Source organism: Rana temporaria, chromosome 5 (assembly GCF_905171775.1).
Source record: "Rana temporaria chromosome 5, aRanTem1.1, whole genome shotgun sequence".
NCBI classification, from domain to species: Eukaryota; Metazoa; Chordata; class Amphibia; order Anura; family Ranidae; genus Rana; species Rana temporaria.
The window spans coordinates 293,720,260-293,737,412 of record NC_053493.1 but is presented as its reverse complement, the minus strand read 5'-3'; the positions used below and the strand labels follow the sequence as shown (position 1 = coordinate 293,737,412).

Genomic DNA, 17,153 nt, shown 5'->3' with positions numbered 1-17,153 from the left:
CATGTTCTAATATGCCATTGTTTATGTGTGACTGAAGTTTATTTTGCAAATCATTTTCAGTTTACACAAGCCCCCAAAAGAAATGAAATGTTATTATAAGATTTTTAGAGAATACATGTGAATGTGAACAGCATGATATAAATACTGTAAATCTATCTATTAATGTGTGCTAATGTATCAAAATGTTAGATTCTGACTATAATATTTAATGCATTTGTTACCCTAAAAAAAAGGATCCTGTTCCTTTAAAGCATGTTATACAGCACAGTGCTTGTGCTGTGTAATTTGGCCCTTTCTATCACCTGAAATACTTGGCTGATCCTGCCTGGCTATGCCCACCCCATAAACTAAATACAGGAAATCGCCCCAGGACTTTAAATGGGGTGAATGCGGTTAGCCAACAATTGACAGAGTAAATGCAGTCTCGCAATGTATTAAAATTGTCATGCAAACATAAACAGCATGAATTATAGCCAAGCCATGGAAATGATACATACAGTAAATAATGCCATTACACGTATCATGGTATAAAATGTAAATTGCAAAGTACACAGGCATGAAAAGCATGCCAACACATTTTGCAAGACCATGCCTGCTTCATCAGGGGTAAATGCATGTGTAGTACATCAGAGGCTGGATCAGGCTACCAAATGCTGAATACCCAGAGGTGGCAATATTGAGCGTCCGGCTCGGGAGCTGAGGAGGCAGAGGAAAATAACAACCCAACAGAGCACAAACGGGGGGCAGACATGGCCGGGATGGGGGTGTGTGTCACCAAAGATGAAAGATCTCCCAGTATCCATTAATAATGTCAACTTGAATTAAGTGAAACTGCTGCGTGTGAAAGAAACAGGAAATAGGAAGTGACAAACGTAAACCCCCCCTTAAATTGACCACAGTATAGCATGGCATGTAAACTGTGGTCAGTTTACATGCCTCTGTCATCTGCAGTCCTGCTCTCTGCTCTGCTGTCCTCCTCTGTTCTCCTTCCCCTCCAATCCCTGCATGTCAGCTAGTGACAGTGCCCACCCCCTCCCCTCCTGCTGCTGGAATAACATCTACATTTTTATACTATCCTAATCCTGTGTCCCTCTGTGTGTGTAATTCTGCTTCCTGCTTCCTACACACTGAGTATTTGTTCTTTATAGCTTCTTCTGAAAATATAGATCTGTAGGTTTGCTGACCACCTGAAGGCCATGTACTCTCTCTATGCAGCTGATACTCTATCTCATCAGTAATTACTGTATTTATTGGCGTATAACGCTCACTTTTTTACCCTGAAAATAGAGGGTAAACTGTGCCTGCGTGTTATACGCAGGGGGCTTTGAAAAGTGTTTTCCCTGAAACTTCCCTCTTAAAGTTAGGGTGCGTGTTATACGCCTGTGCGTGTTATACGCCGATAAATACGGTAAGAAGGAAGTGCTCTTACACACGGGCAGTCCGCCTGATGGACTCCGTTTTGTTTAGTGGGGGATTGATCTGCTGATCCCTGCTGAGTAGGCGGATGACAGGTCTGTCTCTGCTCACTGTGTTGAGATGGACGTGTCAGAGCCTCGCTCTCCTCTATGGGGAGATCACATCAAAAGGGACTGCCTGTCAGTTTTCATCCGATCCGCCAGATGAATAGAAAATACGATCTCCATCCGTCTGGATTTCACAGTCAGGATCGGATCAGATCATGTCACCGCTGACATCCGTCGCTCCATAGAGTGGATGAAACATCCTGAAAAACTGACAGGTGGACCTGATCGGAAAGCCCATGTGAAAATACTGAGCTTTTTTTAGTAGCGAATTTGCAAATCTCTGTGTTTCCCATAAAAAATAAAAAATAAAACATAAGAGCCTGCATATAAAATTTCAAAGTCACATAAAACTACAGCAACAATGATTTAAAATATATGTTCAGCAAAAATACAAACATAATTTGCCTAATTTTATTTTCAAGCAAAAGTTACCTTCGTCGTCTACTTTTTGTGCATATTATATTTTAGAAATAATAGACGCTTTGTCTTGTGTTTTTCTTTCTGCATCCTCTGCATTTTAGAAACACATAAAACAAAGAACAGCTATAGTGATAAATAATATTAATAGATGTGGCATTAACATCCCATTGCTGTGTGCAGAAAAATAAAAAGCAGGGCAATGCATCATCCTATTATAAGTGTTCCAATTTAATTGAATTGCACTAAAGGCATTCACTGGGGATTTGTATATACGAAATGATAAACAGTTTTATTATAACTGATGTATTGTTTCTTACTTGGTCTGCAGTCTAAACTAAAAGGTAAATATTTAACAATATTAACAAATATAAACTGGGATATGTTGTACTAATGAGGTAATCTTCTAAAGGTTTACCAGGCCAGCTAAACATTATTATCTGCGGCAGCCAGTTAGTGTTAAAATTCATTAGGGATGGGAATAAAAGACAGCTGGAGGTGTATGTATATAAGTAATAATTATCATTATTATATATTTAGGTCATCCCTCTGCTCATTCAGCTCAATCTTCCTATTAGCATATTCCGTATCAACACATTTACACTAGTTGCTTTTAAAAATGTGAATTGAATTGAATTATGTTGTCACGTCACAAGCAGTTAACCAATAGCTTCACTTCACTCTACATTTTCAAGATTCAATCTGAGCAGAGTAAATTGAATGTGTATAGTGCAGTTTGAATTTGAGGGATGTACATGCAAGAGGTGAAAAAAATCTAGGAATGATTCATGCACACGATTCATCAATCAATTTTAATTACAGCTAGTCCTACATGATTTTAAGTTGATCTATACATATAGGAACAACTAGAAAAATGGAGGCAACTGTACTTTCGTTGTACGGTATAGACTTACAATGCTGAAACTATACCTTATTAAAAAACAGAAATTCTATATCAAATGATTACCCACGAGTGCAGACATATAACATACAAAGGGTACAGTGTATCCCATAACATGTGACACTCTTGAAACAATCAAATTTCTCTGATATGTACTGGAAAAGGCATAGATGTATCAACTCGCTATGGGGAATTGAGTATTCCTCTTCATCCAGTTGTAGACACTACATGAACCGCTTCCTAAAGAGTGAAATTCCGAGAAATATTTTTTCTAAAAGAAAATATACATATCAAACATCTTCATATTAAAAAACAAGGTAATACAATAGAGCTGCAGAATTAGAGGCGGACTACCAGGCAACTGCCACAATGGCGGAAGGCCTCACAACCACAATCAAAAATCACCACAAAATGATAAATACATTCGTTGATACCCAACTGCTGTGATCACCAGGGGGAAAACATCCTATGGGCACTGATACTCACCAGCACCAACACACAGGGTATCTCTAAAGCAGTGGTTCGCAACCTGGGGGTCGGGACCCCCTCGGGGTCAAATTATGATTTTCCAGGGGTCACCGAATCCTGGGCTGTTTCTGAAGCCTGCATCACTCTCCCAGCCTTTTTGTAGCCACCCAGCAGGGCTATCCCTGGAGCACGTGGCCACCCACTCAGCCTCTTCGCAGGTGCCCTTTCAGTTCACGGTATGGCTGGGGGACAAAGGCTAGAGGTCAGCTGACTGGTGAGAAATGTTAAGTGGGAGGGGATAGAGGAGACCCTATCTCCTGATTTTGGCATAGGTGTCACTGCTACGAGACACCACAAAGTTGTAAACACAGTGAAGCCGGAGACACAGTGAGTGATACTACCTGCGATTATAGTTGCCATTAAAAGGACCCAGGGAGCGCTAAATGTCCGTGGGTTAGGAGTGCAAATTACTTGTCTTGCCTTGAGTGGGTGCTGACAACCCACGCTATGAAAATAATTTTACTGTTAGGGGTCCCCACAACTTGGAAAACTTTATCAAGGGGTCACGGCACTAGAAGGTTGAGAACCACTGCTCTAAAGCCACGTAGGCAGTATATATATTAACATCTACATTTTATATGTAGCGCTACCCCCGAAGGAGCCGCTGATTAGATTTGGGATCTACTCTCTTTAATTGATTAGCCCCCCTTTTTAACTAGCTCGAACCCTCCCTTGGCACACCGGATGTCTTGCAAATGTATTGTGACCCCTACTTGGTTGAGGTCACAATAACAGGGCATATAACATATAATGGCAATACAATAATAATGTTACCTGCTCCTGTGGGTGATTGCTATATGAAAAACACATCACACAATTAGTATATTCAAACCAACGAATGACTTGACTTTGTTTATGTTAAGAAAAGAAAAATGGGTTTGAATAACAGCTTAATGACAAATATGCATTAACACACAATGACTCTGGAAGGGCCCTTACGAAAGTCAGCAAGTAAATAAAGGAATTTAAAACTAAAGGTGTATTGCTATCCAACTTAAGTTAATAAGGCAGTCTATGCTCGCGAGCTCCCTCTAACGGGCAATCCTGCAAAACAGCTTAAAGCAAGGAACTTCATGCCAGGCCTGGGTTAAACATTTATCAAGAATCTTTAAAACAAAGTCTACGTTGCGGCCGTTGGTGCACGTTTAGATTGTAATCCAAAGGGGGTAAAAGATTAAATAAACTCAGTCAACAGGGTACGATGAATAACAATGTTGATGGACTGATTGCTCGTCAGCATCAGTCAAATCCTACGGAACAGCTCTCAACTTGGATGGCCTCTATAGTTCAGTCAGAGATCAAACACGTGTCTCTGGCTTGCGGGGCGACAATAAGGTATATTATATTAGGGAGGATTGAAAGTTGAGCATGTGCTCTCTCACCCGAATAGGCCCCGAACCACCTGATTCCTTCTCCAACGGAAATTAAAACTGGCACGTCGTTCAGTCAATATTCTGTAGCACTCGGTTCTCCAATCGTCAACTGGCGATCTTCTCCGATCCCTTGGAACACAGGCCAAGCACTCTTTGTCTTGCTTCCCTCCGGATGGTTGGTCTCCTGGTGGGTTCAGGCCCAGCAGCTTGGCTGTGTCCCTCTACCCAGCTCCGCAGAGGAGAAGATGAAGGTCCCAAGAGAGAGCAAGATCAGCCCCTCCCTGTCCTTAAGTAACCTCCCCCATAAGTCTGTGCAGAGGAATCACATGTTCCAATAAGGCAGGGCATTGTGGGAAGTGTAGTCTGTTTCTACTGGAAGTCAATGGAGTCCATATCTCCCGGTACTTCTGGTCCCACAATGCATAACTCCCAAAGACATCTTAACATATTTAAGGTGTGGCTAGCGCTCCGGTGGGGATTCAGGCCTATCAACAGTCTCTGACACGATGACCCCGCTACACATTTAAGATACTTTTGTATCTGCTTTATGAATTGTTTCTTGGCCTGGAAAACTGTACATTATTTTTTTTATTTTTTTTGCCATCAGTAATAAATGTATAACAATTCTGGCTTTGTTTTGCCTAAGATTCGGTTGGGGGAGGATTTAGTCACAGAACCTTATGTTGTACCTTTTTGTGATTTTTAAAACAAATCAGTCAATTAATACAAATGACAATGTTTTCATGTTCTTTTATCTTTTAGAAAAAGTAATTCTAAGAGAATCAACAGGATGCTTTCGAATGAATCTTTGCATAGTCCGGTATTCAACCGTTCCATCTCTGAGACGTCCATGGATAACTCATCAATGGAAGATTTCTGGTGTGAACTTAAAAATATCAAAGAGAACAGTGAAGATGTGCTTGATGACAGCCTGGTAATGGATGTGAAGCCTGTGAATGGTAAGTGACTAGAAGATTGACATTTTGCCCTTAGAATACTACTCTCTCTTTGCATACGCAGTTAGCTATAACAATTATGTGGTTGTGTTCACATGCATATTGAGTAAACTGACATTTTTTAGCCATCTTTTTTTTTCATATATATTACTGTAGTTCTTGTCTCCCAGACACAAACCATTTCTGTACATGCTTTCCGGTAAATTATAATATAATGGTGTTTTGCAGAAGGAGAGTTAGAAGCAGAATGGTTACAAGAAGCTGGCCTTTCTACTCTTATCTCTGGCACTCAGGAACATGATGGGCAGGCTTTGTTGTCCACACTGACCCGGACTCAAGCAGCTGCTGTACGAAAAAGATACAACACTTACACTCAGACTATGAGAATAAAGAACAAGCATTCAGTGAGGGATGTGCGGGATATCTTTGGAATTAACGAATCAACAGTGAGTATAAATAATGGTTCAGTAACAAATAAATGTATCTTGTATGTTAACTTTACGTTATGAAAAGGGCAGATAAATTAGGTTTGACTTTCTCATAATTCTCAACATTCTCTCTTTCAGTTAGATATAGTGTGGCTGCCTGTTCTCACCATCTCCTCCAGTAAGCTGCATGCACTAATATTTCATTGGAGTATGGCAGCTTTCAAACCCTCTAGTATTATAAGTTAGCTTCTGCAGTTCTTGCAGAGAATAACATTGGTAATTGCTGTCTTTTTTTATGCATTTTATAAAAAGATCATTTTTTTCAATTGATATATCAGTTTTTGATAGATGCTGAAGAATTAAAGCACCTGACATTTTTTTAAATTTTTTATTGGAACTGTATTTGTGATGTATCTGCCCTTGATTCTGCCAATCTGCACACCTGCTGTGGCAGTCTAGAGGGCTTCCACTCTCAATATTGTATTTTTTATATAATTTATATTATGGAGCACACCAATGGAAAAAAAGCCATTTGACTTTCTGTAGTCAGCTGTGATCATTTTGATTAGCTGAGCCTAAAAATTGCTTTCCTGGAGTTTTTCAGTCCCTGAAAGTACAACTGAAGCAAACAATCAACTATGGGTGTCAAGGCACTGTCAAAAGATCAAGTTGTGGATAGTCAGGGGTTCGATCCAAAAAATGTCAAAAGTTCAACACTATGTACTTGGGAACATATATTCTCCTTCTCGACTACATCAGCACATTGGCAAGCTGCATCCTCTACTACCTTGAAATATTCACGCTGCATCTCTCACTGGAAATCCTCCCTGAAACTTTTACACAACTCCCTCCAAACTGGCAAAGATCGATCCAAACCACTCTCCGCTATGTTGGAGACAAGATGGCGAGTTAGGTACTATGCCTCACATTTCACATTTGGTGCCACTGTCCCACCTTTCAGAACTTTTGGTCCAAGATATTCTCATAGTCTCACTAATTATCAACATCACAGGACTTCATCTACCACTTGACCCAAAATAAACAATTTAAAACATTTTCATTGCAGCACGCTTAACCATTGCCCGTAAATGGAGGCTTCCAACACCCCCCAATTATGCAGCTTCTTATGAATATGCCTTTTCTAGAACTCACCTCCTGCAAACAAAATTTACTCGACAATGGAACCTTTGGCTCCAAAATCCCAACTGTTCCATAAAACTGTAATCCACTTATTCCCAATTTGTTCACATTATACCAAATAACCAAGCCCATAATGTTTGCCAGTACTCATGTCTAGGCCTAAGAGTTCAGCTATGACCCTCCCAAATTGTACCCTCTTTCCACTTATAGGTTACACTACGTCTACTGCCTCTATCATCTGTAATACTATTCACGCATACTTCTTGTAATCATAATCACCCAAACAAACAAATAGCCGTACCAATTCCATTAACCCTCTCTTACTTCCTTACTCTTACCCCCTCCCCCTACCTCTTTTCAGGCTCTTCTGGGCCTTCTATCCCTTTCACAGTTTATCTATAACACTTCTACCAAATGTTGATACGTGATACTGAACTGTCATTGTTTCAATAAAGACATATTAAAAACAAAATAAAAAAAAATTCAAAGGATTTATCAATGTTTAGAGGCACAGTGAAGTCTGTTATTAAGAAGTTGAAGGTATTTTGTACACCATAGACTCTCTCTGGATCAGGATGTCGCTCCAAACTGGATGAAAGAGCCAGGAGGAAACTGGTCAGAGAGGCTACCAAGAGACCTACAGCAGCTTTGGAGCAGTTGTAGGAATTTTTGACATTGCCATTGTGTATGTGTGACAACAATATCACAAATTCTCCACAATTGTGGCTTGTATGGGAAGGCTGCAAGAAAAAAATCCACTTCTCAAGAAAGGCCACATGCAGTCGCCAGACTGAGCTTTACCAAAACGCACCTTGAAGACTCTGAGGCCACATGGAAACAGGTGTTATGGTCTGATGATACTAAAATTGTATTATTTGGCCTCAACACCAAATGATATGTCTGGCGGAAATCCAATACAGCTCACCATTCAAATAACACCATTCCTACAGTAAAGCAGGAAGGAAGTGGGCGTGATCCATTTAAATGAAGCTTGACCCCCTGCAAATGATGGGCCGAACGAATGGCGCATGCGCGCGCATGCTCAGAATCACGTCAAATTTACTCCCTAAGATACGACGGCTCAGTGCCTACGATGTGAACGTAACCTACGCCCAGCCCCATTAATGTACGACTAATGTAAACGATGTAAAATCCGATGACTGTTCCGTCGTCCATACCTTTGCATGGGATGCGCCTCCTATAGGTGGAATAACTTTACGCCGAACGTACGCCTTACGTAAACAGCGTATACTACTGCGACACGCGCAAGTATGTTCGTGAATCGGCGTATCTCGGTTATTTGCATATTCAACGCGTAAATCAATGGAAGCGCCCCTTGCGGCCAGCGTAAATATGCGCCCAGGCTCAGACGGCGTAGGAAACTTACGTCGGTTGGATGAAGCCAACATTCAGGCGTATCTTGTATTAAAAATCCGGCGCATAGATACGACGGCGCATCTGTGCACTTACGCGGCGTATCTACACATACGTCGGCGTAAGAGCTACGTGAATCCGGGCCTAGATGTACAAAGTTAGTAGAGACATATCTCAACAGACTAAAGGCTGTAATTAAAGCAAAACGGGATTCAACAAAATACTGGGTGATTCTTTTTCCAGCTCAGTGATTCTGTTTTTGAATTTGTTTTTATTTTTTCTGACATGTTGGCGTTATATCATTCACTTGGATATTATAAGTTGCACAGCTGGATAAAATAAAAATGGGCAAAGCAATAAAATACGGCTTTCCCGTGACGCGTCGGAGGGGGTGGGGTCAATCGTACACATCAGTGGGTAACACCAGGCTTTCTCCTTGCATCAGAGAGGGGATGGGGTCACCCTCGCATGTGATGGGGGGCCCCGCCCTCAGCTATAAAACAGCTGTCACACCAAGCGAGCCAATTCGGCCGGGCGCCTCCTATGAGGCTGTAACGTTCGTAACATTGTTTTTTTTGTTCTTCTCCGTATCGCTTGAGAGTGGATTACATCGTTGGAACCTTTTTTTTTATTTTTTATATTTTTATTTTTTAATAAAGGACTTATCCCAAACTGTCTCCTGTGTTTTTTACATTTTGTCACTTTTTTGTGAAATGGTAGGGGTACAATGTACTCCATTACCAATTCACATAGGGGGGCAGCATCTGGGGGTCCCCTTTGTTAAAGGGGACTTTCAGATTCCGATAAGTCCCCCACCCGCAGACCCCCACAACCATCGGGCAAGGGTTTTGGGGATGGGGCCCTTGTCCCTATCAACATGGGGACATCCTCCCCATGTTGAGGGCATGTGGCCTGGTGTCCCCCCTCTTTTCCTGCGGCCTGCCAGGTTGCGTGCTCGGATAAGGGTCTGGTATGGATTTTTGGGGGGAGCCCCGCGCCATTTTTTTTATTTTGGTGCAGGGTTCCCCTTTACACTTTACCTACCAAGTCATTGTAAAATGACGCCGGCGGGAACCCTCCCTCCTTCAGAGTGGATGTCATATGACGTCCTTGTATTCACGGGTGGGTAGAGGGTGCGCGCGCCCCGCCGCATTGCTCGGGACCCTGTGCGCATTGCTCGGGACACACAGATCCATGTCCTGTCAGCGGTGAGGAGACCGATGTGTGTTCCCAGTACAGAGGAACACACATCGTTCTCCTCCCCTTGTGAGTCCCCCTCCCCCTACAGTTAGAACACACTTTAGGGAACATATTAACCCCTTCCTTGCCCCTTAGTGTTAACCCCTTCCCTGCCAGTCACATTTACACAGTAATCAGTGCAGTTTTATAGCACTAATTGCTGTATAAATGTGAATGGTCCCAAAAATGTGTCAAAAGTGTCCGATATGTCCGCCGCAATGTCACAGTCACCATAAAAATACTAGTAAAAAAATGTAAATAAATAAAAATACCATAATTCTATTTCCTATTTTGTAGAGGCTAGAAGTTTTGCACAAACCGATCAAACACGCTTATTGCGATTTTTTTTTTTACCAAAAATATGTAGAAGAATACGTATCGGTCTAAACTGAGGAATTTTTTTTTATTTTTTTTTTAATTATGATATTTATTAAATCAAAAAGTAAAAGATATTGTGTTTTTTTTCAAAATTGTCGCTCTTCTTTTGTTTATAGTGCAAAAAATAAAAACCGCAGAGGTGATCAAATGCCACCAAAAGAAAGCTCTATTTGTGGGAAAAAAAGGGCGTAAATTTTGTTTGGGAATCCACGTCGCACGACCGCGCAATTGTCATTCAAAGTGCGACAGCGCTAAAAACTAAAAATTGGTCTAGGCAGGAAGGGGGTGAAAATGCTCTGTATGGAAGTGGTTAATATCCATTCCAGACCTGAAGGGCCTGATATGGAATTTGGGGGGGTCCCACATGTTTTTTTTTTTTTTTTGGTTTGGGGTTCCCCTTAATATTCATACCAGACCCAAAGGGCCTGGTAATGGACTAAGGGGGAACCCATGCTGTTTTTTTCAACGACTTTTATCTGTATTCCCGGGACCCAATAATTCATTATAGACGCCAGTAGTTTTAAATGACTTTTTTTCCTTTAGAAATGTATTTTGTGCAGGGACTTTTCTAAGTCCGGGAAACATGCGCTATATTACAGGCATACTATAGACACCCTTCAGGTACAAAATTTAAAGGAATATTTCACTGGATATATTTCCAGTCCATTAACTTTAGTTGTTTTACTTTAAGCATTATTAAAATCCATGCTCCCGAAAAAACTGCAGTTTTTAAACCCTTTTTTTGCCTTTATACATGTCCCCTGGGGCAGGACCCAGGTCCCCAAATGCTTTTTATGACAATAACTTGCATATTATCCTTTAAAATTAGCACTTAGCACTAAGCACTGATTTCTCCCATAGACTTTTGAAGGGTGTTCTGCTGCTTTTCGAATTTGCCATGAACACCCCAAATTGTTTGCTGTTCGGCAAACAGGCAATGTTCGAGTCGAACTCATGTTCAACTTAAACAGATAGCCCATCCCTAATCTTAGGTTGTTAAGATTTGTGGGGTCTAGTGAGGCCTTTTTTGGTATGGGAGTGACTAGCGCATGTTTTAGAGGGTTGGGGAAGATGCCAGTAGAGAGTAAGAGCTTGAAGATATGAGTTAAAGAGTGTAGGATAGAGTCAGATGGTGATCGTAGTAGGGGGCAGGAGGTTAGGTGGGATATATGGACCTACAGTGCCTTGAAAAAGTATTCATACCCCTTGACATTTTCCAAATTTTGTCATGTTACAACCAAAAACAAGTGTATTTTATTGGGATTTTATGTGATAGACCAACACAAAGTGGCACATAATTGTGAAGTGGAAAGAAAATAATAAATGGTTTTCAATTTTTTTTACAAATAAATATGTGAAAAGCGTGGCATGCATTTACATTTAGCCCCCTTTACTCTGATACCCATAACTAAAATCTAGTGGAACCAATTGCTTTCAGAAGTCACCTAATTATTAAATAGAGTCCACCTGTGTGAAATCTTAGTTAAATAAATACAGCTGTTCTGTAAAGCCCTCAGAGGTTTGTTAGAGAACCTTAGTGAACAAACAGCATCATGATGGCCAAGGAACACACCAGACAGCTTAGGGATAAAGTTGTGCAGAAGTTTAAAGCAGGGTTAGGTTATAAAAAAATATCCCAAACATCTCACAGAGCACTGTTTAACCCATTATCCAGAAATGGAAAGAGTATGGCATAACTGTAAACCTACCAAGAGATGGCCGTCCACCTAAACTGACAGGCCAGGCAAGGAGAGCATTAATCAGAGAGGCAGCCAAGAGGCCCATGGCAACTCTGGAGGAGCTGCAGAGATCCACAGCTCAGGTGGGAGAATCTGTCCACAGGAAAACTACTAGTCATGCACTTCACCAATCTGGCCTTTATGGAAGAGTGGAAAGAAAAAAGCCTTTGTTGATAGAAAGACAAAAAAAAGTGCAGTTTGCAGTTTGCTAGAAGCCATGTGGGGGACACAGCAAACATGTGGAAGAAGGTGCTCTGGTCAGATGAGACCAAAATTGAACTTTTTGGCCTAAAAGCAAAGCGCTATGTGTGACTGAAAACTAAGGCCTCATACACACGATAGGTTAACCAGAGGACAACGGTCTGAAGGACCTTTTTCATCGGTCAAAACCGATCGTGTGTGGGCCCCATAGGTTATTTAACCTTTGGTTAAAAAAAGACAACTTGCTTTAAAATTTAACCGATGGATTGGTAACCGATAGGTCAAAACCGATCGTTAGTACGCACAACCATCGGTTAAAAATCCACGCATGCTCAGAATCAAGTCGACGCATGCTTGGAAGCATTGAACTTCGTTTTTTTCAGCACGTCGTTGTGTTTTATGTCACCACGTTCTGACACGATCGTTTTTTTAACTGATGGTGTGTAGGCACGACGGACCATCAGTCAGCTTCATAGGTTAACCTATGACAACGGTCCTTCAGACCATTGTCCTCTGGTTAACCTATCGTGTGTACGAGGCCTAACACTGCACTTCACCCTGAACACACCATCCTCACTGTGAAACATGGTGGTGGCAGCATCATGTTGTGGGGATGCTTTTCTTCAGCAGGGACAGGGAAAGTAGTCAGAGTTGATGGGAAGATGGATGGAGCCAAATACAGGGCAATCTTAGAAGAAACCTGTTAGAGTCTTCAAAAAACTTGAGACTGGGTCAGAGGTTCAATTTCCAGCAGGAAAATTACCCTAAACATACAGCCAGAGCTACAATGGAATGGTTTAGATCAAAGCATATTCATGTGTTAAAATGGCCCAGTCAGTGTCCAGACCTAAATCCAATTGAGAATCTGTGGCAAGACTTAAAAATTGCTATTCATAGACGATCATCATTCAATTTGACAGAGCTTGAGCTATTTTGCAAAGAAGAATGGGCAAACATGTCACCCTCTAGATGTGCAAAGCTGGTAGAGATATCCCCAAAAAGACTTGCAGCTGTAATTGCAGTGAAAGGTGGTTCTACAAAGTATTGGCTTGGGGGGGGGGGGTGAATACAAATGCACGCCACACTTTTCACATATTTATTTGTAAAACAATTCGAACAGCATTTATCATTTTCCTTCCACTTCACAATTATGTGTTACTTTGTGTTGGTCTCTCACATAAAATGGCAATAAAATAAATTAAAAAATTTTGTTGAACCATGACAAAATGTGGACAATTTCAAGGGGTAGGAATACTTATTCAAGGCACTATAACTGTATCTGTCTGAATGAGGGCATAAAAACTAATTTGACAAAATAATTCTTCCAGCTTTAGGTAAAAGAAACTCATTGCTCCCTCTTCATCTTCATCCCATCCACTGTGTCAAATAACAGTGATTCCAGAATGCAATTTATGGCTGGAATCTCCTGTGGATGTTTCCTACAATCCCAAATTTTATTCTCATATCAGAAGCAAGGCGACACATTTTAAAAATTGTTTTTTATAACAGGAAACAGTGTGGAAATTTTAAGGGTAAATATTGAAGCTTCCTCCTATTAAAACATACTGTAATATATACATCTAGAATATGGAAACACTATAGGCAGGAAAAGTCTCCTTTATGCCAAGTGTATGGAGTGATAGTTTGTAAGAAAGGGCACTCAGCCTCATTAGCAAAGGTTAGGAATTCGATAAGAAAAAATATTTGTGAATGTAACAGGAAACCTTGATAAAGCAGAGGAAGTTCAATGAATGAGGCACAAGCGTAAAATGTTTCTTCCTCCAGCAGTGTGCTTGAAAGAAAAGCAAGCTTTTTTAGAAATGTGAGGAGGGCCAATGTTTGAATTTATTTTCACAGCTGAAAGAAAGTCAATAACATCCTACACATGCAAATCATAATACCACTTAGCATTTCCTGATAACATTTGTGGAACATTTTGGGATATTTTACTGAATAGAGGAAGGGATGGCTGAAACACTTTTTTTTTTTGTCATCCAAGTCCCACTGGACAAAATTAATTTATTTTTGAATTTTGGATTATTCCTCCCTTTATGTCCCAGTGGAAACAGTCACCAGGACAAAAGTGAATGGCTCCAGTGGGGACAGTATTAAAAATCTGACATGGGTGTTAACCCTTCCCTAATCTATCTAAAGCAAAAAAAGTTTTCACTACACATACACTTAAATATAATTGTCATTTATAATTGAACAGTACAGACCTAAATGGTGATTTAAAATTTTGAATGGCTACAATTCATGTACACCAACCCAAAACAGCTGTACCCTTCTGGTATCCCATGTCCTGTAAGTTTACTTTTAGAGAAGAAAATCTACACATTGTATCCTGCATTAGCAGCCCTGAATCCTTTGAGCATCATAATGCTCACAGTGCCACATGGTCATTGGTCAACATGGTCACACGACCACTCTGACCAGTGAGATTTTGTTATGAGCCTGCTCAGAAGAAAGAAGAGATTCTTATTGGTCAGCATGGGCACACTGACCAATGACCTTTCACTTTTGCAAACATAAAAATGTAAACCTATCCTTTAGGTTTATAATACCTGAATGTAACACATTTTAAACAGCACAGGTACTAACGTCATGTCCACAATCCTGCAGTACAGTACTTAAATATAACCTTATGGCGCATACACACGATCAGGCTTTTGCCCGGCCAAATCACATCGGAATTCCTACGGAATTCCATCGGAATTTTCGATGAAAAAACTTTGATGGGGCTACACACGATCGGAAAATCCGATGGCAAAAGTCCATCTGGCTTTTTCCCGCCGGAAATTCTGATTGTGTGTATGGGGCATTAGATGTACCTTTTGCTGCTACTCACTAAAAAACATGGTTTAGTGCAGGAATTCTTTCACTCATTTTCCCCAGAGATTACTGTTTTAAGATCACTACATTTTTATCCTAAGCTGGCCTATGTGCCAGTATTCAAGATAGATCAACATACTGTCAGAATTTTGGCTTCTGCTCAAAGGCTACTTTAGCCCATAGAAACACTTGACTGTTAGGGACTGGTTGGTATTTTAAAAATGGCCTGCAGTTTTCTATTTAATGTTTGATGTAGGAAAGGCCACACTCAAGATGCCTTTGGTGAGAGCTAATTGACGTTGCACCAACATTGCATCAGAAGATATTCTTATCTTCTTCGCTAAGCATTGAGGTGGATCTTACCCCAATAACACCAAAATGTGTTCACCTATGTGGTAAAATGACAGGAAAGCATTACAGTATACTGAGAGAGCCTATCATGTTTGGGCTTATAAAGGAATCAAAACATTTTCACCTATTAAATATTTTAATTACTCCCTATTAGGCAGTATGCCTTTTCATGACTCATGAAGTTTGGAGTCAGTGGTAAGAAAAGAGGTCCTTCAGTTTCTTAGTAACTATACAAGCCTTAGACACAGAACCCTCTTAATCACAGGGCTCAGTTACATGATACTGTTATGCAAACTGAGGACAACATGAGGTCAGGCAGTTGGCAGAGCAACAAATGTCTGACCTCAGATGACCTCTAACTTCCAGTGCCTAGAATCAACCAATAGAGTTAAAGTAATTTTACAACCAAAACCATTTTCTTCTACTTTTGGATCGGGGAAGGGCTAGAAACTGTCAGTTTCTTTTGTTGTCTTTGTCCCCCATTGGGTATTGTCCCCAGGGTATTTGCCCTGATGACCATTTTCACCAAAATAGAAAGTAACAGAAAATTATACAATTTACAGCTGTCGCCAGAAATATCAGGATGAGGACCTCTGTTCTGGTGAAAACTGTCTACAGGGGGAATTTGTCTTACTTTGCAGAGATTCCCTTTCTTTTCCTGTTGGGTCTCCACGAGAGGAAGTGTAGGGAAATCTCAATAAAAAATTAACTGGTAGGGTTTTTATTCATTACCTAAAAGATTTTAGCAACTCATACACTTTAATATTGATAAAAAGACAGATATTAATATTCTATAGCAAGGTCACACATTCTAGGAAATTTACAATTGACAATGTGTATCATTCTTGCATAAAGCTTACACATAAATCCTAAGCTTAACAAGGTTGTGCATAATTTGTTATTTTTTAAAGATTTTTTTTTACATGCACATATATGTAAAAACAAGTAACCTTTATGCAAACATATTTTATTGTAAGCAAATTGTGCCTTTATGTTAGTAAAAATAGATAACTGTAGTACTGTCCATAGTGCTGATCTAGTATTTTTACAGAAACAGAGTAGGGAGGGTCCGTGTTTTTAATAATCCATTGTTTAAAAAAATAATAGGATTTTTATAACAGCTTACCTGTAAAATCCTTTTCTTGAAGTACATCACGGGACACAGAGAAGCATAGTAATTACTATGTGGGTTATAGAGAGTACCTTCAGGTGTGGACACTGGCACGCCCTTAAGGCAAGAAGTTCCCTCCCCTATATAACCCCTCCCATACCGGGAGTACCTCAGTTTTGTAGCAAGCAATAAGTGTCCCAAATACCCCAAAAAAGAGGGGCGGGTGCTCTGTGTCCCGTGATGTACTTCAAGAAAAGGATTTTACAGGTAAGCTGTTATAAAAATCCTATTTTCTTTATCGTACATCACAGGACACAGAGAAGCATAGTAATTACTACGTGGGACGTCCTAAAGCAATGCTATGAGGGGAGGGAGATCCCAAGAAATAAGCCGGGCGCCATCAGACATGAGGAATCAGACTGCAGCCTGCAGCACACTGCGCCCAAAGGCGCTCTCCTCATTCTTTCTTATGTCCAATTGATAAAATTTAGTGAAAGTATGGACAGACGACCATGTCGCGGCCTTGCAGACTTGAGCCATGGAGGCTTGATGATGCACTGCCCAGGAAGTACCCACCGCTCTAGTGGAATGTGCTTTAACCTTAAACGGGGGAACCTTTCCCCTCAAGCCATAGGCTTGAGTAATGACCTGCCGAATCCATT

General features: G+C 40.6%; 1 protein-coding gene across 2 annotated transcripts in view; it reads left to right on the top strand.

Moving 5' to 3' along the window:
- The window catches only part of ARHGAP28 (Rho GTPase activating protein 28), a 182,934-nt gene that overhangs the window by 119,284 nt on the left and 46,497 nt on the right, over nt 1-17,153 (top strand). For both annotated transcript variants that reach the window (XM_040353993.1, XM_040353994.1), the window contains exons 2-3: nt 5,505-5,701; nt 5,927-6,144. In XM_040353993.1, the coding sequence (XP_040209927.1) occupies nt 5,505-5,701; nt 5,927-6,144 (415 nt within the window). The remainder of the gene's footprint in view (nt 1-5,504; nt 5,702-5,926; nt 6,145-17,153) is intronic.